General features: G+C 38.1%; 1 protein-coding gene across 9 annotated transcripts in view; it reads right to left on the bottom strand.

Moving 5' to 3' along the window:
• Window positions 1-1,830: 1,830 nt before the first annotated feature.
• Window positions 1,831-23,040, bottom strand: part of MYBPC1 (myosin binding protein C1) — an 86,910-nt gene continuing 65,700 nt past the window's right edge. For 5 of the 9 annotated variants that reach the window (XM_023257370.2, XM_045062229.1, XM_045062228.1 and 2 more), the window contains 7 exons: window positions 18,786-18,874; window positions 15,672-15,867; window positions 13,535-13,674; window positions 10,449-10,608; window positions 8,916-9,052; window positions 6,879-7,065; window positions 1,831-2,505 (listed from right to left, as the gene is read on the bottom strand). In XM_023257370.2, the coding sequence (XP_023113138.2) occupies window positions 2,405-2,505; window positions 6,879-7,065; window positions 8,916-9,052; window positions 10,449-10,608; window positions 13,535-13,674; window positions 15,672-15,867; window positions 18,786-18,874 (1,010 nt within the window). In that variant the 3' untranslated portion in view covers window positions 1,831-2,404. Of the gene's footprint in view, window positions 2,506-3,649; window positions 3,693-5,092; window positions 5,161-6,878; window positions 7,066-8,915; window positions 9,053-10,448; window positions 10,609-13,534; window positions 13,675-15,671; window positions 15,868-18,785; window positions 18,875-23,040 lie in introns of all 9 variants that reach the window. The other 4 variants (XM_045062226.1, XM_045062232.1, XM_045062227.1 and 1 more) reach the window with 3 other exon arrangements.

Genomic DNA, 23,040 nt, shown 5'->3' with positions numbered 1-23,040 from the left:
GAGCTCATATTTTAATTTGATTTAGAAAAATAAAGTCATGTGGCATGGCCTATACTTCATTAGTGTGATACATACATGGATAATAACAAATACATAAACCACATTATCCAACTTCTGAATCCTTATAGGGATCTCTTACACCTGCTGTCTTCCCTGTTTATGTCTTCCCCTTTGTTTACTAGTCTTCTACATTATAAACTCTTTGAAGGCATGAAGTGGATTATTCATCATTGGGTTCTAGCTGAATCCATCACAGTGCCATGTACACATCAGACATTCAATAATTCATTTGTTGAGCTGAATAGAATTTTTCCAAAAGATTAAAAATGAGTGGCTAAGGATATATTACCTTGTTCCAATGTTTCTTGGAACTAGTGGGTTTTTCTCCTATTTCTGTATTAATTTAGATGAAGCATTCATTAAGCTTTCTTCTAAAGTAAGTAAGTAAATATGATCCTTTAGAACATTTAATAAATGTTTAGTTTCCAAAAAGAATTCTTGATAAGTTCCTGTGACATATAATTTTTCTTTAATAAAGTCAAATTCAAACAAAATTAGAACAAAGTTATACGAAAGGTAATAGCAATGACAGCTTCTGACATTTTTTGCTCTTTGTCGTTTCAAAATAGACTTTTTCTTCCTTTTTGGAATTTTGTGGTGCATGAGTACCCTTAAAGAGGTCATATGTAGAAAAATAACATTATCTAGTACAAAATATATTTGAGAGCATGAGTCATGACTGGGAACCAATATTTTGTAAGGATACTTTACAGTCACTTTTAGGCAATGTTTATACAAAGCCTAACAAACTTGACCCTGACTTGGCAAAATCAGTCAATGAGTGAATTAGGCAACCAGCTTAGTTGCTGTCCTGGAGTTCAGACCAAGCAGCTGGGCTGCAGGGGCCCACACCAATTAGTTTTGCCAGACAGTTGTTTATTGGGTTTGCACATAAGGATATGATCTTCTTGACGTTACAGAGATGCCAGGTTTCTTTTACATAAAATATCTTAGTCGATAATGTGTAAATATAGTTTCTGATTAAAATGGGTATTTACATAGGGGTTGCGCACATTACTGCTTCACAATGATTAAGGATATGGGGTAGTAGCCAGTATTCTTCACAACCGATAAGGCAGGATCACCAACTCATCAGAACAGAAGAGGCAGCCATTATAGTTTGGACAAAAACCCAAGTTTTCTCTTGCTGTTCCCAAAGGTACTGCAGCTATCTGAATACACCACTCCTTCCCTTGATGAGACCCACGTCAGCCCAGGAGTGTGATCTCCCCCATACCTCCCAGCTCTAACCTGGAAAGGAAGTAGGGCAGATATTTTAAAATGTTGTCCCAGGATCCTGTGGGCCCACCTACAGGTCACAATGTATTTATCTCCTAGGACAAAAGACCAAAAAGAAGAAATGGGGGGCGGCGAGGGAATAAACAGTAATGGTGAGGTGACTTACTTACCCTTCACTCCCTTAACTGAAACTTTCTCTAGAACAGCAGGAAGAGTCAAAGGAAGCGCTGAAAAGATGATGCGCTCCTGCAAATGTTTCTCAGCTTCTAGGATTTTGATGGTCTTCATTAGTCTGAATGGATGCCATCAGCAATCTCTAAATCTATAACCGCTCTGTCGTCTGCAGTAACTCTCTGTCACTAGGACTAGCTGTTTTGGCAGGAGCTCTGGTACATTTGGCCTGGAGGCTGTGCCAGAGACAAATGAAGGTCAGGCCTGAGTTTGGTGGCACCTGGCTCCCAGCCTTTTGTCCTCAGTTCTGTTTGCGCACACAACCCCAAGCACATAAAAGAATACTGTGTGATCTCATCATAAGTGCTTCAAACTTATTGTACCATTTATTGAATACAATTTTCCTTCTGTTGAGAAAACTGTGTCTGAGAGACTTTATGAAGTTGTCTTATAGGGAATACAAATGGGAAAAAGCGTACAGATCCACTGGTGTTAAGCAGGATTGTGTGAAATAAACAACCCTGTTTTGCTTAGAAAAATCTGTTAGATCAAGAAAAGAGTGACTTTTCAAGAGAAAGATGGGTTTTCAAGATCTGACCGTGGTATATAGTACTATGTCATTTTATTCTGGAAAAAAGAAAGCATTTACAGCCTACTATTTTAAACTGAAACAACAGCTTTTGCTAATTTTCTAGCTTGCTTTTTTTTGTAAAGTACAGTGACCAAGCACAGACAATCATGAGCAAAATGTTGACTTCAAATGAAATTTTGTATGCAATTTTTAATTAAGCAATCCCGTGCAAACATTTTTTTTTCTTTAACATCAGGAGGAAAGAAAACAACCACACTTGGGTGCTGGTGGAAAACAGAAAATGCTTTCTCATTGCAATCAGATTTCAAAGCAGTGGAGTGTAGGGAGGCAGGGCCCAGGCCCTTAGTATTCCTCAGGGTTGCTTGATTGCAAGTCTCGCAAATATGAATCAATTATGTTAGGAGGTACGCCTTGCAAGAGAAGCCTGCAGAAGGAAAGACCACCTAGAGAGGACAAAAAGGAAAAGGCCAAGTCAAAACCGTCTACATGAAAAATTACTGAAATACTACTTCCTGACTAGCTGCCTAGAAATGTGACTAATTATGTTCCAGTTAGTCACAAAGATTCATTCAGTCCTACTGGGAAATCTCCTGCATTTAGTACATTTAGAATTTAAAGCAGTTGGCATCTAGAAGGAAAAGCAAGTTCCCGGCAGATCCATAGCAGTTTCTTGTTCCCTGCTATTATTCCATCTTAGTTTAAATTCCTAACTGGTTTTGGAAAGGATCTATTGCTCTTTTGGGTTTTGGGATTCTTCTATAGATGACTTAAGCCTTCTGGTTGAATGGCAGAGTAGATGTAGACCATGTTATGAATCAGTGAGAACTGTTTTCCTGTTCGTTAATGTTCCTTTTAATTTAGCACAAAGAACTCCAACTCAAGCACAGTGGAGAAGAAAAAAGGAACCACTCCTTTAATTTTGGCTATTTATACACTATCAAAGTGCAAAAATTGGAAAGATTTTGTCAAAAATAGTAAAACGTGTCCAATGCCTTCTGAACGTGAAAAATCCTACTACTATTTCAAACTTACCTTCCATGTGTCTGAATTATATTTATAAAATAAAAGTACCCCTTCACAAGAGAACCCATGAAACTATAAAAATTCATGGTCCTTTAAGGAAGTGCTTCACTACTTGCTAATAAACTCACGTCCAGGCAAAAACAGCATGCCATTTGAACATTCTTAAAACTTCTTTAATGCAAATTTGGGAAAGTCATTCTCCTTTTTAAAAAAAAAAAAATTCAAGTCACATATTGGTAGAAATGATGCCGCTTATGTACATGTCCATTCCTTGATGCAAAGCGTTCAGAATGCTTGGGTATCATTTTCATCAACATTAAATGCATTAATTCATGCTTTACTGCATTCAACAACTTGCTTCATGTCAACAGGAGATTGTTGTGATGAATAAGTACTAGCTGTTAATGTCAAGATACTTAAATACAAATTAAAACTACAAAGTTAGAGATTTTAAATAGTCTATTTTCATTGGATTACAGAATGAAAATCATGCCATACTCCACAGGCTTTGTATGGCTTATGACAGTCATAAGCTTCATATGCCAAAACCATATGAAAGCTTACCTTAGATGATAATATACATTCAAAAATCCTTACTGTGCTACAACTAAGGGAAAGAGAGAGAAAGAGAGAGAGAAGTTGTAAGCATTAATAAAGTGCTAAAACCAAAGTTGAGTACTTGTTGGATGAAATTATAGTCATGATTATGATGAGGTGATTTCATTAATCCTTAGTCATGTGAAAGATGTAGGAAAATAGAAGCATATGGAGTGAAGGGCAGGGATCCAGTCACTTCAAAAGGATAATTAATATGTAAAACATTTATTAATATGCACAACAACTTTGCCTGATCAGGTGGCAAAGCCAACTTGATTGTACAGTGAATATTTATGGTAAAAGCTTCCAAACCATTAGCTTAAAAAAAAAAAAAACCTACAACATATATATATTGTGTTTTTCAACAAAAGAAAAACAGAGACAAGAGACAAAGCATTAGTGTACATATATATATGTTGAAATGCTAAAAGGCAAAATTATCAAGTAGATAAAAATATTAAACTAGTATATTCTATAATATTGTATTCTGAACTGATTATATATGACTGATCTAAATAAACACAAGGCCTAAACAAACTTAGGGTAGAAAGCTACTCTATGTATAATCTACAAAACTTTAAAGAAAGAGCCCTAATTTGGTCATCTTTTGCAAGCTGACATTATCTCTGGGAATTGTAAACTCAGGCATAGATTTACAACATTAGAGTTTACATCAGGTTGTTTACCCAGTCCCAAAGAACTTCTCAATTCATTATTCCAAATGGGGGTGAATTATACTTGTAGAATAGCACTCATTTATTGTTTAATACATTTAGTAATGGGACCCAAAATTTTCTTTCAAGTTCATAAATATATGAAATAATTTTAGTTCCATGAAAATATCTAAAATGTCCAACAGATGGATAGGTCATAGATATTCTATTGGTAAATATTTCATTGGAAATCTTAAATATGAAAGTTTCCAAATATTGGATCTAAATATTCTAAATATTTGTGTCCTTTCTTCATCAAAAATGTCTAGAATATTTTTCCTACAACTTAGTAAATTAAAAATGCTCAACATGAATCTAAGGAAACTACAGCAGAAATTATCTTAAAGGAAGATCATATTTCTCTTCATTTGGAAAATGAAAATATTAAAGAAATGTCATTGATTCCCAAGTTTTGATAATCTGATATCTCCAGTGAGGTCATCTTAAAATGTAGCTCTTTGGCTTTATTTATGGGGATGTGTGGTATAGTACTTAGTTTTCTGACAAAACATAGTGCCTACATTAATTAATATCCTTGAATAATTTGGCCTTCCTGTTCATGGCATAAACACTGTATGCCATGAGCTGCTAACAGATACAATGAAAAGCAAATGAGAAAGTCAAGCTTTACATGCAAAGTGCGATTTCATGTAAGAGGAATGGAACAGAAAGTAGAAATATCCAGTGGGATATGAACTTTTAAAACCTGTTGCTGCCCCTCCAGGAAGATTGGTTGTCCAGGGGTATTTAGTCCTTGATATATCACTGTAGAATTAGAATATTTGTACCAGTATTTATTTATTCTCAGTTGACATTCTTACCTTTTTCTTTTTTTTTTTTTTCACAGCTTAACTTGATTCAAGTCACCTATTATCAGATAACAATCTGATGATAAACAATCTTGGGTTTACTCTTAGGACTAAAAGTTTTCACCAATATACCACAGTTGATGCCTTATTATGAACTCATGTACTAGGATACATTCTTTATATTATTAAATTCAGTTACTATATAATTTACTATATAATTACTATAAATGATATATCATCTATCTGTATAGTATTATTTGCTTCTATGGAGGATCCCAAATGTTGAACCATTTATGAAATAATCATTTTACACCATTAGCAACATTCTTTTATTTTCAAAGCATGCAGAAGTAGTACTAGTTTTTTGTTGGATTTTGTTGGATATTGAGACATAAGTAGCAACAATACTTTAAAAAAGCTAGGGGTTGAGAAACCAGATATATTTGCAACTCTTAACTTAGTTTGAATTTAGAACTAATAAACAGATAAAAATAATGCTTAAATTTGTAAACACTTTCTCAATAGTCATGTTTGACACTTTGTAAGAATATTATTGTTTTATATTTGAGAGAAAAAAATTTAAAAATTTCTACTTATTCAGTTATCAATCTACTATACTGTATTACTTGAGAATGGACAGAAATCATAGCAGAAAGAATACTTTTTTTTAAGTTATGAAAAAATTTTTTCAAGAAGTGTCTTTATTTATACTAGATTTAAGACTAAAACCTCTTTTTTAATATTAATACCTTAAGTATTTACTATTTTTTTTCTAAAATAGATATTTACAAAGTTATCTTTCTGACTTTTGAATCATAATTTCTTCATTACAGAGAGGTAGAAAAAATAAAGATTTTGGTTATCACAGAAAAGCAATATAACATAATAAGAAAAAGAGAAAAGACATTAGGATCATGTCACCCATTATCTCATAAGAGAGACTCTGACAGCTATAGTTTTCATGGTATCCCAAAGTACCATTTGATTGTCAAGAAAAAACTCCAGTATAAAAATTACACCCAATTACTATAAAAATTGATTAAGATGACAGGTTATTCTGAGACTTTTCTACCACATAAATCCTTATATGTTTCTTGGTTTACATTAGTTGCAGCATTTCTAAAAACTAGTGTAAATGAAATACCTACCTATAAATGGAAAATTTTTAATGAGATTTTAAAAGCAACTGATTATAATACAATAATATGGATATGCTATATTCTCTATGTGCAATATTAAATGCTAAATTAGCAAACTTACCCATATATATATTAGAAGTTTCACAAAATAGTAAACTAATTAAAAATAGTGTAAATTCCTTAATTGTAGCTTCATTAGATGAGCTTTTGCACTAGACTTTTTAAATAAATGGATTATATCATGAAAGTCATATTCCCTTGACTTTACTCATCCTCACCATGCTGTACACATGCTAGCATTCCACTGACATTAATATTCATTTAGTTAACAAGAATTGCAAGAGATGAGAATAAGTCTATTTAAACAAATCAGAGTGAATGCAGAATGTAATAATGTCTTCTGTCCCAGAATTCTCTCTCCCCTTCCTCTGCCACCCCCAAACATTTTAGCATGTAATTTGGATTTTGCAGTAAGGACGATAAATAAATGATTTTCTTTCATTTCAGTTTATACATGAGATCTTTGATGTCATACCTTTCACCTCCAGTTTGCATTCGATCTCCACTGTCCCAAGGTCATTGACAGCTTTGCAGCAGTAAGTGCCTCCATCATAGGGGCTAGGCTTGCGAATCTCCAGAGTACAGACCCCTTGGTTGCTGAACATCCTGTATCTTGGGTCATCCACAATAGCAACTTTGTTTTTCATCCAGGTTATTTTGGGCTGAAGTTAAGATTGAAGAAAATAAGTCAAAATATATCAGTATTTAGCATAATAAATAATAGACCATTAAAGCCAGTGACCAAATTTTAAAGCATGGCTTAGAAAGAAAGTATATCTGAGAAGAATCCACATCTACTTGAGCACTGTTCCTTTCAAATTAAATTCTACATGGTGCTTGGCAAGAAAACAAATGGGCAGGTCGGAAGCAAGCCAGACTTGTTCAGAAGACAGCTCTGGGGCTCTCTTCCCAAATGAATTCAGATGCATTCTAATTTGATCTACAGGTTCCTGATGTCAACTTACCCTGGAGAGTGTATGTTGCTGGGCATTTTTCAGAGAATCCTCATAAGGTGTCACAACCATCTGATTTTCCCCACTTCCTTTTCCTGACATTCTTTTCTAATTCTTTAGGGGCTGCTTATGCCTCCTCACCATTTCATCTCTCCTCAAAGAGCTCTATTCATCATCTAGTGGAATGGGTCCACTTCAGATAATGCAAGATCAGTAATGACCAGTCACCCAGGAAGCTGGCTCTATTCTCCTTGGCCTCTGAATTACATTCGATCACCCTTGACCCTCCCCTGCCTTCCCATATTCTCTTCTCCCTTTGGTAAATGTACACTCTCCATATTCTCTCTTCTGCCTCTTATATGCTTTTGCCTTGCTCAGACTCTAGAGACGTTCTTTTCTGTCTCCTTCATACCATCATCTTCCTCCCTCCATCCTTCTTCGTCCTTTCAAATGGGAGCATTCACTGAGGCTTACCCCTTGGACTTTGGCTTTTTGATTACTAGTCTCTTTCCTCAATGATATTCCTTTCTATAGTTTCGGCTCCAAGAGATGGAATATAGCACCCCCATGCCTAGGATGAGTCACAGCTCTGGCCTTTCTCTTAAGCTCTGGTGACGTCTCCTCTCCCTCCTGGTCATTCCTGCTTGTACCGACATCACTTCCAACTAAAGATGAATTCAGGATCTTCCTCTCATTCTCAGTGTAACTTCTCCCTTGACTCGTCTAATTCCTGCTGATGGTATATGCAGGAATCATACCACTTTGCAATGTTTCCAAATTCCAGGGCACTTTTCCCACAGTGCCACCAGGAAAAAAAAAATATCTCTATGGGAAACATTCATTAATTCGTTGCTCTTTTCAAATGCCATCAAGAAACCTTAAAACCTTTCTAAATCTCTTCAATCAGATATGATCTCTTCCTTCCTAGGACAGCACATTTTATATTCTGCCTTGCATTACAGTATCATCATTTGCTTTAATCTATTTTAGAAAATTTGATGAATCAATATTACCACCAGATTTTTCAGGTGAAACAATATTACTTCCATCTCCTTACCTCTCAGTATTTTTTAAAATGGGTGTTTTGGGTTTTCCTAAACAGTCATCTTTTATTTAGTAAAGAAATATAAGCATTTTTTTACTACTGTATTTAAATAGTGGACCTAATTATCCACCAACACCACAATGCTGCACTCTCCTCCCTATCCCAGAAAAAGATGCAATAGCACAACTTATATTGTTATTTGCAATTATAATGTGTCTAACATAAAACAAAAAGGGGATTTGGGGGCGCCTGGGTGGCTCAGTCAGTTAAGCATCCGACTTCAGCTCAGGTCATGATCTCACGGTTTGTGGGTTTGAGCCCCGCATCAGGCTCTGTGCTGACAGCTCAGAACCTGGAGCCTGCTTTGGATTCTATGTCTCCCTCTCTCTCTGCCCCTCTCCCATTCATGCTCGGTGTCTCAAAAATAAATAAAAATGTTAAAAAAATTTTTTAAAACAAAGGGGAATTTGGGACTAATTCTTAAATTTAACTAATGTGATTGAAAAAATGGTACCTTAGGATTTCCTCTCACACTGCAGTTCAGGGTGGCATTGTAACCAGCCACAGCATAGGTGTTAACCAAAGGCTGAGTAAACATGGGTGCCTCCGTGAAATCAAAATCTTCATACACTGGATTTTTGTAGATTTTACCTTAAAAACAAGCATTAGAAAAACACAAATTGGCCTGAGAATATGTCATTCTTGGCATACTTTATTCATGGTTAAAACTCCTCTGAGCTTATAAAAACGTAAAAATATGGGTGAATTCCACACAACATTCATTCTGAAGTGTACAAACGGACAATCGCACTGGGACACAAAGTCAGTACGGTCATCTGAGACTGAAAGAAATACTGAGAAGAATCTGGTATCTGAATATTTTGATCAACAGTATATTTTAATATAAAGGCAATGAGCAATGAGGACTTTAAGGACAGTGGTTTATGAGGAAATGAAATTCCTATCTCTGATTTTAGACATCCAGACCCACAGCCCAGAAGTTGGAAAGAAGTCAGAAACTTTACATTTTTTAAAAAATGCAATATTAAAAATAAAAACAAGGGGCACCCTGGGTTGTTCAATCAGTTAAGCCTCTGATTCTTGATTTTAGCTTAGGTCATAATCTCAGTTTGTGAGATTGAGCCCCACGTTGGGCACTGTGCTGACAGAGTGGAGACTGCTTGGGATGCCCTCTCTCCCTCTCTCTGCCCACCCCCTCTCAAAATACATAAATAAACAGTTAAAAAATAAATAAAAATAAAAATTTTTACTGGTAAAATCAACATTTTACTCAAACATTTTTACCACAATTTAAAAATGTGTGTTTATCAGTTTCTGAATTCCCTTTCACCACATCTCTATAGCCAGTCTTCTTGAGAACAACTAGTCATTGAAAACTGGGGTTTCCAGATGTCCAGTTGTAATATTGTGATTTATAATAAGAAATACATTAAAACCTTGGTTTGCAAGCATAATTCATTCCAGAAACTTGCTTGTAATCCAAAGCACTGGTATATCAAAGTGAATTTCAGGAAACATTGGCTTAGTTATGATCACGTGATGACCGGCATCACATACTAATAGCACTGCAAGACAACTCGTTTATCTCATAAAAATACATTAGAAATGTTCGTGTCTTGAGGAACACTCGCAATCCAAGACTTCACCGTAAATATTTGGTCTTCTGGCCCCATTTCTGTCACAGAGCTCCTAAAACCCTTGAAATTTCCTAAGGGAGGAAAGTTATAAAAGGGTATTTTGTTAAATTAATGAGGTGACCTTTGGACTGAAGGATGGGGACTTGTTGCCAGCTGTGATTAGTGGTTTCAAACTTTCAGTCCCATCCCCAGACCTCCACTGAAGGGAGAGGGGCTGGAGATTGGATTTAATCGTGGTAGGGAAGGCTCTGTAAAACAAAACAAAACAAAACAAAACAAAACAAAACAAAACAAAACAAAACAAAACAAAAACAAAAGGAAACCCCTCACACGCCCACATACTGGAATTGAGTCCAGAACCTCCTTATATGAGTCCACTGCTAACTCACCATCCTTGGCGATCACAGCACTCTCCTTAGTCATTGTTGCATCCTCACTGAGGCCACACATGTTCTCAGCAAAGACCCGGAAATAATATTCATTTCCTATGACCAGTTCAGTAATGGTAGCATTGGTTCTGTGATAATGCTCAATGACAGTGAACCATTCCTAAAGGAAAAAAAAAATTTTTTTTGAGAAAAATCATCTAAAAACACACAACTATTCCAACTGTTGATTAGAATAAACAGTGGGGATGTTTTATTAACTATGAGAAAAATAGCACTGATTTTTATATTGAGAGTACTAACAACATACATTTAATTTAACATTTTATAATATACTTATACTTGATTATGTATAATTTAATATTTTTTTAAATATTTATTTATTTTTTTTTTGAGAGAGAGAGCGTGAGTCAGGGAAGGGCAGCGAGAGAGGGAGACAGAGAATCCCAAGCAGGTTCCACACTATCAGCACAGAGCCCGATGAGGGACCTTGAACTCACGAACCATGAGATCATGACCTGAGCTGAAAGCAAGAGTCAGATGTTTAACCGACTGAGCCACCTAGGCACCCCTATAGTTTAATCTTCATTTACACATTAGATTCATATACCCTAGATGTCAACTCCTACCTTTATATTTTCTTCCTAAGTGTACAGTGTCTGTCACCTATCTTTTGTATAACAACATCTGATTTTAGAATTTTAGTGTAAACAGGGGCGGCTGGGTGGCTCAGTCAGTTAAGCGTCCAACTTTGGCTCAGGTCATGATCTTGCGGTTTGTGAGTTCGAGCCCTAAATCAGGCTGTCTGCTGTCAGTGCAGAGCCCACTTTGGATTCTCTGGCCCCCTCTCTCTCTGCCACTCCCCCGCTCTCTCTTTCTCTCAAGAATAAATTTGAAAAAAAACATTAAAAAAGGATTTTTGTGCAAACATCTATTCTGAAGAAGAGATGATGCTAAATCACTAGAGAAAAATTAATATCACCCAATAAGTTTGCCTAATATTAAAGTAGGTTCTTCTGGGTCTTTGCTCAGATATTCAACCTCTTCCCTGACTGTTCACCCTCCCACCATTCTGTGCTGGTTATACTCTCTCACCTTAACCTGGCTAAGTTTTCTTTGCAGCACTTGCTACCTTAAATTACATTATATATTTACTGTTTTACTTGTTTCCTGTCTACCTCCTCCACTGAAATGGACACAGCACGATGAGAAGAAAACACAACTTTTCTTGTTACCCCTGTATCTCCAGTGCCTATTATAATACCTGGCACATAGTAGGTACTATGCACAAAATAAATGTTTATTGACTACCCGAATGAATGAATGAATGAATGAGAAGCTAAAACAAGTAATTTTCTTTTCAATTTTTCCTCACCATACCAAGTGGTCTCAAAGTTTATCTTGCAACCAGTAGAGAACCACAGATGTTTAGTACCACTAATTGAGAAAATACATTTTTTAGATGTTTTTAAATTTTATTTTGATTTATATTGAGAGAGAGAAAGAGAAAGAGAGAGAGAGAGCATGGGGGAAGGGCAGAAAGAGAGAGAGAGAGAGAGAGAGAGAGAGAATCACCAGCAGGTTCTGCCCTGTCAGAGCCGGACTTGGGGTTGAACCCATGAATCATGAGATCATGACCTGAGCTGAAATCAAGAGTTGGACGCTTAACCAGCTGAGCCACATGCTTTCAGGTGCCCCAAGAAAATACATTTTCTGATAAAAAGTGCATAAAGGAAAAGGATTTTTCTTAGAATTTTTAGGGGCCATCATTACCTCAGTATTTTAGATATATATATTTTTAAGTAGGCTCCATGCCCAGAGTAAGAGCCCAACACAAAGTGGCTTGAACTCACATCCTTGAGATCAAGACCTGAGATGAGATCAGGTATTGGACACTTAACTGACTGAGCCACCCGGGTGGTCCATATTTTGAATATTTTTAGGGCACCAGGCAAATGTAGTTATGACTTCCTTTATTTCCAGAGCACTTTATTCCAAAATTTATTCCAGCATTTATTGTATTGCTTTGTCATTTGGTTTTATGATGTTTTTCTTCTTGCCTAGATTGTGAGTGCTCCTTTTTTTCCCCCCGATCCAGTAGCTAGAACAGTGCTCAACATATAGTGAATGAAGAATAAATTAATGTGTTGGCACACATAATGAAAAAAATGTCTATGAAGTTATGAATGACAACAGGAATTTAAGTGAAGAGTAGCATCTGTAGCCACAATGAGACAATGGTGTGGTATCTCCTGGGAGTTACACTGGACAGACAGAAACACAGGGGTGCACAGGGGTGCAGAGCACAGGGGTGCAGACTTAGGGGTGCCCTAAGTCTCTGTCACCAGTTAGAACTCAGTCAACAGTGAGAAAGTCCGTCCAGGTTCACCTGGACTTGACTGGCTATCCAAGAAGACAAGTTCTTACTGACATCTACTAGTGTAAATGCCTGAAGACTTCCTGTCAATATCATTAAGTATGATATTTCACTCTTCCTATGAGAAGGAAGAGGGGCTCGATGCCATTGTGTGCCCAAATATTCATTTATTCATTCATTCACATTCAGGTAGGGCAGTCGTACGGTGTAGAGGATGGATTCTGATGCAGGAGCACCTAGACTTTAACATTTAAAATGGTGATGTTGAGCAAGTCATTTATCCTTTCTGAGCCTCAGTTTCCTCATCTATTAAATACAGGTAATAATAAATCGTACTCCGACTAGGTTGCCTCTTGAACACACTAATAAGCTCCTTCCCTCTTCAGGAACTTTGCACTTGCTGTTCTCTTCAGAATCCTTCTTTTCTAATTGGTCTCTTTCTATACATGTTATCCAACATTTATTTTACAAGGAGAAAGAGTTGCATGGATATAAATCTGAGTCAGAATCCAGAGTGACTAAATATTTGTTGAACAAATGAATTTATTGAATTCCATTGAGCACTATGTCAGCTGCTTTATACTGTTTTAGTCTCATGATAACCAAGCAAAGTAAATATTCATGTCCTTAAGAGGACCTCATGCCCTGCCCCCCTTTACTTTTGATGAAATGCGATTTTGCTGCTGCTGAACCAGAGATGGCCAGACCTTACCATGCTCTTCTTATCAGCTTTCTGGATCGTGTACCCTGTGATGGCTGCATTTCCATCATCCTTTGGTGGTATCCATGATAGAGCAACATTCTCTCCCCAGACATCCTCAATCTTCACCAGTTGAGGTGGACCTGGACGGTCTAGAGGACGAATTCATGACATCATTATGAGGTCATTTTCCCTCCCAACATATGCAGTGGTCCCCCACCTTAATGGCTGTTTTGCTTTCAGAGGTTTCCATTACCCCAGACAACCAAGATCCGGAAGCAGATGCTCCTCCTTCTGATATAGTGTCAGAAAGTCAGTGGTAACCTAATGCTACGTCACAATGCCTGCATCATTCACCTTACTTCATGTCACCATGTAGGCATTTTATCATCTCACATCATCAGAAGAAGGGTGAGTACAGTACAGTGAGATATTTTGTGAGAGAGATTAACTTTTATTATGGTACATGGTTGTACTTGTTCTGTTTTATTGTTAGTTACTTTTGTTAATCTCTTACTGTGCCTAATTTATAAATTGAATTTTATCATAGGTATGTACGTATAGGACAAAACAGCATATATAGGGTTTGGTACTACTCACAGTTTCAGACGTCTGGGAACCTGTCTCCATCAATAAACAGGACTGCTGTACTTCATTGTAGGAAGATATTTTAAAATGCCCTTCCTTCCCTGCATTTCTACCCACATTTCTTTCACCATTCTTAAACTTTAGGAGAGTGGAATGCACTCCAGCTAAGCTCATCTGGAAACTCTTGACTTTTATCTTCATGGAAAGACAAGGATTTTGAAAGGAAAATTTAAATGAAATTTCAAACCTCATCAACCTTCACTCCAAGAGCAGGCTACTGGCAATGAATCATAAGGCTACACTGCCTAATGGGAAATGTAAGCTGACCCTGGGCTCCAAATCTTAGAGCCCATCTGGGCCAAGCAGCTCTGGCTTTTGGTGTGCGGCACGGAGGCCACAGCCTGTGAGTGGGTTCCTCTGCTGTACCCAAAAGGTGCCTTTAACGTGCATGAAGAAAACTTATTTTATCTCTCTGCCAATGTTAAATTTGGAACCAATAAAATAACTAGAATAATAATTATTATTTATTGAACACTTTGAGTGTGCAAGCAATGTCCTGGGCACTTAGAACTACCTGTTAAAGTAACTACATGGCAAAGTGGAAAAGAGAAGTCCTTTTGTGTGTTTCAGAGGGAAGGTGCTCTTCCAGACCTGGAGGCTCCTATTAGAGTGGGGGCTTCCATGGGGGTTCCCATTAGAATGGAGCCCAGCCAGATCCAAGGGCACAGGGTAGCCTCAGCACTCCCCTCAACTTAACAGAAATCAAGAACGGTTAGCCAGTAGGAAGACAGTACTTAGCTTAAAGGGCGTGAAATTTCAGCCAACAGGAAGTTTCTCCTTTAGTGAGAAAACTCCTAGTTTCAGCAAATTTGCTGAAATATAATAATAAAAACGACTGGACTGGAAACAAGGCTTCTGTAGCTATGCTCTTAAATGCATTTCTTCGCATTGCAAAAATTACAGAACAGTTCAAGTGAGAGGGGCCTATCTGTGAGAGATCCTCCCTCTATTACCCTAACTCTGGACAGAAGACCTACACTTATTTATTCATTTATTTGGACAGGAGAGTGAGTATCTAGCCCTGTAGGAATAACCAATTAGGTGTTTAACTATTTAGGTACATCTTCCTTACATTAAAAAAAAAACTCTTCCCTCTCCATTAAAACTGTATTAGTTGAAAAATTTAGGTGTGGTAAGAAACATGTTAAACTATGTTCAGAATCTGCTTTGTCTTTTATGCCAGAATTCAAAACAGGAAATAGTTTCATCATCAAGGAGTTGAGAAACAGAATAAGTGAGAACTAGATTATGAAGCGGTACAGATGGTTTGCACTAAAAAGTACATATATTAATTTTCTTTAACATATATGCCCTAAGTCTCCATGATTAGTTTTTCTAGTAAGAAAAAAAGTATTTTGAAATACAAATTTTACCAATGTAATTTTAATTCTAAAAAAAGAATTTTATGGAAAGCCACTCTAACACAAATTCTTACTCTTGCCTTAATGACAAGGACAATTAGTACAAATATTGCTTTGATAGAACATTCTTCCAAACCTACCAACGATCTGGATATCGATTGAAGCCGTTTCCACAAATTTTTCCACTTTGACTTGCAGATCATATTTCCCAGAGTGGCTCCTTTCTGCTTTTCTGATAAATATGATTGTATCAGTCTCAGAGTTGCGAATGTTTATTTGATTCTTATCAATTTCTGCACCATCTTTCTTCCAAGTTAATTCTGGTCTTGGTTTTCCCTAAAGAGAAAGACAGGAAAAAGTAGAGGGGGAGGGAAAACAGATGGTTTCAAGATTTTTTTTCAGTGTTACAAAAAATGACAGTTGCTGATCCCATTTTCGGCAAGGTTGGAGACAGCCTGGTGGTCAGCGACTATGGCAGAAACAGTAATACTCGCATTGCTTGTTGGTTGCATTCTGTGTGCAAGGCACTACAATAGGTACATGAGGTTTACTATTTCCCTTCATCTTCCCATCAAGATAATAAATGTCATTATCCTCACTTTTTGGATAAAGGAATTAAGTGACTTGCCTAAGGCCTTGTGACTTAAGTTAAGTGCTGGAACCAGGTCTTACCGCCAGGTCTCTCTAGCTCCAAAGCCTGTATAACATAGCATAAGGGTTAAGAACATGGGCCCTGGAATCTGTATTTGGATGCTGACTCTACCTCTTAATAGCTGTGTGACCTTGGGCAAGTTATTTAAACTCTCTCTGCCTCAATTTCCCAAACTGTAAAATGAGAACAATGACAGTACATATCTCACAGAATAGTTATAAAGACTGAAGTTCTTTTAGTATTATTTTTTTCCAATTTCTTTTTTAATGTTTATTTGTTTTTGACAGAGAGAAAGCACAAGCAAGGGAGGTGCAGAGAAAGGGAGACACAGAATCTGAAGCAGTCTCCAGGCTCTGAGCTGTCAGCACAGAGCCTGATGCGGGGCTTGAACTCACGACCTGTGAGATCATGACCTGAGCCCAAGTTGGACGCTTAACTGACTGAGCCACCCAGGTGCCCCAAGACTGAAGTTCCTAAAGCTTCTGCACACTACATATGTGCTTTATTATTATCTAAATGTACATGATATTATTTCCACAGCATCGTACCACTCATTTCAGACTTGTCTACAATTCTCTCTCTGCTCTTTCTAGCTGCCGAAACTATGCTTTAACAGCAAGTTTTGGGGGATTATAATCTAATTCAAGAATACATGTTTTGGTTTATATTACAAAGGAACTTCCTAGGATTTCCAAAGACCCAGGCTCACCCTGCAGACAGGAGCCGAAGATTAATTCAGTCAGGTAAGGCATAGCCTTCCTTTGGGCTCCTAACATGGCTTGTTGATAGGTTATGATAAAAAATGTGAGAGACCCACATCAAACCCCTGCCTACAGAGCTTGAAGAATGGTCGGGGTGCTTAGACTTACACGTGGGAAGTGGAGAACAATACTGTTAAAGATAAGGAAAAACAGTTCCAGGTTTCACTTCTGTAAATGTACAATTTGCTTTCACTACTGGGGAAACAAAAACCAGAGTTTTCCGATAATATATGCAGTGGAAAAAAAAAGGCACTGGAGGAAGTGTCCACAGACATGGACTCTGCTCTTGAAAGTGCCATTTACTTGTGTGACCTTGGGCAAGTCACCTAACTTCTCTGAACATCAGTTTCTTCTCCTGTCAAGTGGTGGTAAGGAAATCTGCCCTTCTTGCCTCACAAGGCATTTCTTAGGATCAAACGAGATGTTCATGAGAACTCTTGAGGTTCTGCAAATAGATGAACACGACACAATGGTCTCATTGCCCCCTTCCTGGCAGCTGAGCAGCCTCTGGGATGCCATACCTGTGAGGTCCCTGTTCTCATGGTCTTTCCTCCCCCTAGACCCAGTCAGAAGTTAGACACACAGACTCCCAAGATGTGGGAATTGGGATTAGCATTAGCAGTAGACATGGTACAAAAATTGGAGATTTTGCAGCCCAGATTCAGCAGCCCCACTCCAGCCCACGTGCCTGCCTAGTGCCAACTCCTGGTTTTATTTGAGGCTGTGTGGGGAGAGAAGTGGGAGGAACCTTGTCAAGCTACCTCCTTCCTCCCCTGCCCTGTTTATACTCATGTCCTCCTTGGCTTTCGTTTTGATTTCGCACACTTTATGTAGAAGGTAATCACTTCTTCGAGCTGCAGGCCCCAGGTGCTGGTACTGGAATTGGCTGTCTTTTAGCTTGCTTGTCATGGGAGCCCGGGTCTGAATGAGCTGTGTGTGTGTGTTCAAATGTGTGCAGAGACCTAAATTCTAATTCTAAAGTCTTGCTGTCTGATGTAACAACTACAAGGCTGTTTAAACTAAAGCAAATTAAAATTAAGGAAAACTAAAAATTAATCTTCCCAGTTGCACTGGTTCCAAGTTTCACATTTCAAGTGTTCAATGGCCACATTTGGCTCGTGGCTACCATATTGGACATTGAACCTGTGAAATATTTCCACCATCACAGAAAGTTCCATTGAATAGTGCTGTCTAGGGGTCTAAAAGGAGTCAGACAAGTAATGGGGTGGTGGTACAGTGTGTGTGTGTGTGTGTGTGTGTGTGTGTGTGTGTGTGTGTGTTTATGAGACCAAAACTGATTATTATAGGTGAGGCTTGGTCAATCTTGTAAACAATAGAATCTTTTGCTGGAGCCATGATTTAACAGTGTTTGCATCTTTCAGTTAGTGGCATCAAGATTTCAACATTCAGTTATCCCTCTTCCTTTGGTTTCGGGTAATCATGGGAAGTAAGCACATGATGTTTTCCTGAATATATTACTCTGAGAGCTTCACTTAAAATGAAGACTAGTTTTACAGATATATAGGACCAGAAAGAATCTTCAAGCATTTCTTGTTTTGCTATCTCCTTGGTGTTTCCTCTCTGCCCCACTGTAGTCCCTGTCTTCAGACCAGTCCAAGCTAGGTGTCATTTATCTCATGCAGAATGAAAATCTATCAGTTTGATAGATTTCTCAATAAGCGCGAGATTGTTTAATCACTCCCCAGATCACTTGCATTATTTATCTACTTTCCCTCTGAGGAAGTCCTGGGTCATGATGAATTTAAGTGCTAGAGTACCTGTCTCTGCTTCTTAAACACCCCAGCACTGGAAAGAGAAAATAAGTGCCCCTGAATTATTACCTGGAAAGGTATAACCAGATTGACAGCTTCTCCAACTCTGCGGATATAGGTTTGCTTCAGGTGCCTTGGGATTCGAATCTTCGGAGGCTCTGAGTGAGGGCAGAACAGCATAATTTTGTGATCAGTAGAGTACACTGGAAATAGGCTTACATAAGCATGCTGGCATGAGAGTCACTGGGATATTCTTGTGCTGATGTCTCTACAGTAAAATCTTAGATGTGCCATTAAAAGATTATGTATGGTAATTTTAGTTCTAAATGCTTTCTTCAAGCAGAGATATTTTCAAAGTCTGACTCAACAGAACTTATCCTTGACATCCTTGATTTTATAGCAACTTCCTATTTTTACAGTCATTATAAGTCTAAAACAACTTTATAGAAAAACACCAAGTTTTCTCTTAGGATTTTATATATATTTTTCAGTTTCCGACAGCAAATGCATTCTGCAATGAACATTCCACAAAAGATCCATAGGCACCACATTAGCTGATAGGAGTGCCCACCTTTTCTCACCAGAAAAAAACAAAACAAAGTTTTAGTACCTAGCACTTGTTATTTAGGTAATTCTGTTGGAATTGGATAGTAACTTTCTCCCCATTTGGCTACGAGGTACATAATAGGTGGCCCTAGCCCACTATGTATTAATGTTCATTAATTAAACACCATAAAGATACTAGAGCATGTTGTTGCAAACCCATCAGAAGCAGGAAGTCAAAAGGCTCATAGGTTCACAGGGATGAGACAGGTGTCAGCACTTGAGGGCTTAGTATGTGGCAGACACTGGACTAAACACTTTTGATGAAGGGACTAATTTAAACCTCAAGGCCACCTTGTAGGATAGGTACTATTTTACTTTATGATAAAGAAACAGGAGGATAGGAGGTTGAGTAATGTGCCCTTGGTGACACAGCCAGGATTAGAACCTGGAGTTAGCCTTGGGACACCTGGGTGGGTGGCTCAGTCGATTAAGCATCTGACTCTTGATTTTGGCTCAGGTCATGATCTCACAGTTCGAGAGTTTGAGTCCTGCAATGGGTGAGCTCGAGCCTTACTTCAGGTGAATTCAAGCCCCACTTGAGGTGAACATGAACCCCGCTTTGGGTGAGCCATGCTTCTCTCTCTCTCTCTCTTTCTCTCTGCCCCTCATGGGATTCATTCTCTCTCTCTCTCTCTCTCTCTCTCTCTCTCTGCCTCTTCCTCACTTGTGTCCTCTCTCTCAAAAAAAAAAAAAAAAAGAACCTGGAGTCAGGCTTGAGTCCTATGCTCTACTTAGAAGCATGAACTTCTGAGTTAGAGATCTGAGTTTGAGTCCTGGATCTGATACATGGTAGTTCTGGTTTCAGACACCTGTTCCATAAAGTCAAGATGATGAAAGCACCTAATTTGTACAATTGTTGTGAGGATTAATGGTTGAGAACAGTAGGTGTTCAATAAACTTGAGGAGATGATGATGATGATGATGATGATTACTGATTGTTGGGATTGGAAGAGAATTTGGATATCGTGTAACTCCCTAACTTTACATATAAGGAAAAGGAGACTCAGCCAGATTCTGTAGTAAACTAAACCATCATCATAATAAAAGCTAACACATATTGAGAGCTTATTATGTGGCAAACACTCTGTAAAGCAGCAACATGGATCAATATATTTAATTCTGATAGACTCTTGATGTGTCAAGTACTACTATTAAAAATTTTTTTTCAAAGTTTATTTATTTTTGAGACAGAGACAGAGTGTGAGAAGGGGAGGAGCAGAGAGAGAGAGGACGACACAGAATCCAAAGCAGGCTCCAGAGCCTGACATGGGGCTCGAATTCATGAACGGTGAGATCGCTATCTGAGCCAAACTCAGACACTTAACTGACCAAGCCACCCAGGCACTCTTGTCAAATACTATTATTATCTCCATTTTGCAGATGAACAAATTAAGGCTCAGGAAGATCAAGTCTCTTGTCTGAGGTCACTAGCTAATAAATGATGGAAACAGGATTCAACTTAAAAAGATTGGCTTCTGAATCTACTAAGAAAATGTATACTCTTCATGCTTTTTTTTAGAAAAATTTTTTAATGTTTATTTATTTTTAAGAGATGGACAGAGAGACAAAGTATGAGTGAGAGAAGGGCAGAGAGAGGGAGACATGGAATGCAAAGTAGACTCCAGGCTCTGAGCTGTCAGCACAGAGCCCAATACGGGGCTTGAACTCATGAACCATGAAATTGTGACCTGAGCCAAAGTCGGACGCTTAACCGACTGAGCCATCCAGGCGCCCCGCTCTTCATGCTTTCTTGCATCCATCCATCCATCCATCCATCCATCCATCCATCCATCCATCCATCCATCCATCCTGTAACTCACTCCCAATTGTCTGTGGCAGACATGGTCTAGAACTTAGATATCCAGGCCCCCAGTCCAGTGTTCTTTCCCCTGGAACAGGAACTCTCAAATGTTTTGGTCTCAGTTTTCTAACATACTCTTAAAAATTATCAAGGACCCGGGGCGCCTGGGTGGCTCAGTCGGTTGAGCATCTGACTTCGGCTCAGGTCATGATCTCGCGGTTCCATGAGTTCAAGCCCCGCGTCGGGCTCTGTGCTGACAGCTCGGAGCCTGGAGCCTGTTTCAGATTCTGTGTCTCCCTCTCTCTCTCTGACCCTCCCCCGTTCATGCTCTCTCTGTCTCAAAAATAAATAAACGTCAAAAAAAAAATTTAGAAAAAGAAAAAAAATTATCAAGGACCCTTCCCAAAAAAGCAATTTCTCAGCTTCTGCTTATGTGGGTTTATCAATATTTACCATATTAGAAATTAAAACTGAACTTTTCAAATATCTAGTTGTTAATTTAAAGATAACAACATAAATGACATTTTAATGGAATTATTTTATATTTTAGCAAATCTATTTAATGTCTGACTTAATAGAGGATATCTGGAGTCTCCTATTTGTTTCTGTGTTCAGTCTGTTGTAATGTGTTGTATTGGCTGAAGTCATTTAAATGAAGAAAATCTGGCTTTGCACAGACAGGAGAAATATTTTAATAAACTTTTCAGACAATTATGGATATTCCTTTTTGATCCTACACTAAAACATGATAAATTGTGATTTCTTAAAGGTGAGCTGCAGCGTGGAATCTGAAGCCACTTCAATTAACTTTTCATACTCTGTTACATTAAAATCCACTAATCTATCTTACATTTTTAATGTAAATCTTACCCATGCATATTTTTAATGGAAAACATCACTTCACCACATTACGTAGATCTTCTAAATGTTGACATATTCCCTTATTCAATATAAAAACTACATTTATTAATATCACCGCCTATTTCATGAGAAAAAAATTTTTTTCATGAGAAAAGTTTTTAAGTGTTGAGGGCTGTCAAGTCCATGGCGATGGATATGAGTTTCCCAAAATTCCAATTTTTGCTTCAAAGTTCACATTTTTTCATTGAAAGGCTGACAACAAAAACTCTAAGTTGCTTTCTTCACAGTGACAGGCTCATTCCATTTGTTTTCTTAAAAATGCCTGCCAAGTGGCCATTTTTTCAAGTAAAATGGAACTGTGTGAGAAAAGTCACTAGTTCGGCCTCTGGCTCAGTTGTACCAGACCTCTTTCTACAGACAACCACTGTGCTATAGCACGCAGCGTGAGGTCTTTATATATACTTTGCATTTCACTGCCACATAGAGGTAGGAAAAATGTGTACTCGAGGACCAAGGTTTAATAAATGGAAAAAAAAAAAAGAGGTTAGAGTGGGAGAGAGCCAAAGCATAAGAGACTGTTAAAAACTGAGAACAAACTGAGGGTTGATGGGAGGTGGGAGGGAGGAGAGGGTGGGTGATGGGTATTGAGGAGGGCACCTTTTGGGATGAGCACTGGGTGTTGTATGGAAACCAATTTGTCAATAAATTTCATATAAAAAATGGATAATTTTTATGCTTCAGCAAGAACATGCCAAGGCAAAGCCGGCCGTCTGATTTTAACTCCAAGTGCAAGGTGGTGAGGAAGACGGAAAGAACTAGTCTGGTTCCGTGGCTCTGACTTGACCTGTGCTGAGGCACCTGTGGTTTTACTCGCCATTGCTTTTGCACCGTCAGGGTGGAGGTCAGATGCTGAAAAGGGCAAATAATGCGTTCATCTCACCATAAAGACGGCTCTGGCCTCGCAGACCCACTGGTGCCACGTTGCTGAAGTTGGCACCGCTGCATTCACGCTCCCTCTGTGGGAACAGGCAGCCCCGCCAGAGCCGGCTCAGAGCC

The sequence above is a fragment of the Felis catus genome, chromosome B4, assembly GCF_018350175.1.
Source record: "Felis catus isolate Fca126 chromosome B4, F.catus_Fca126_mat1.0, whole genome shotgun sequence".
Taxonomy (NCBI): Eukaryota; Metazoa; Chordata; class Mammalia; order Carnivora; family Felidae; genus Felis; species Felis catus.
The sequence above is the reverse complement of the archived record's forward strand: the minus strand, read 5'-3'. Positions and strand labels throughout refer to the sequence as shown.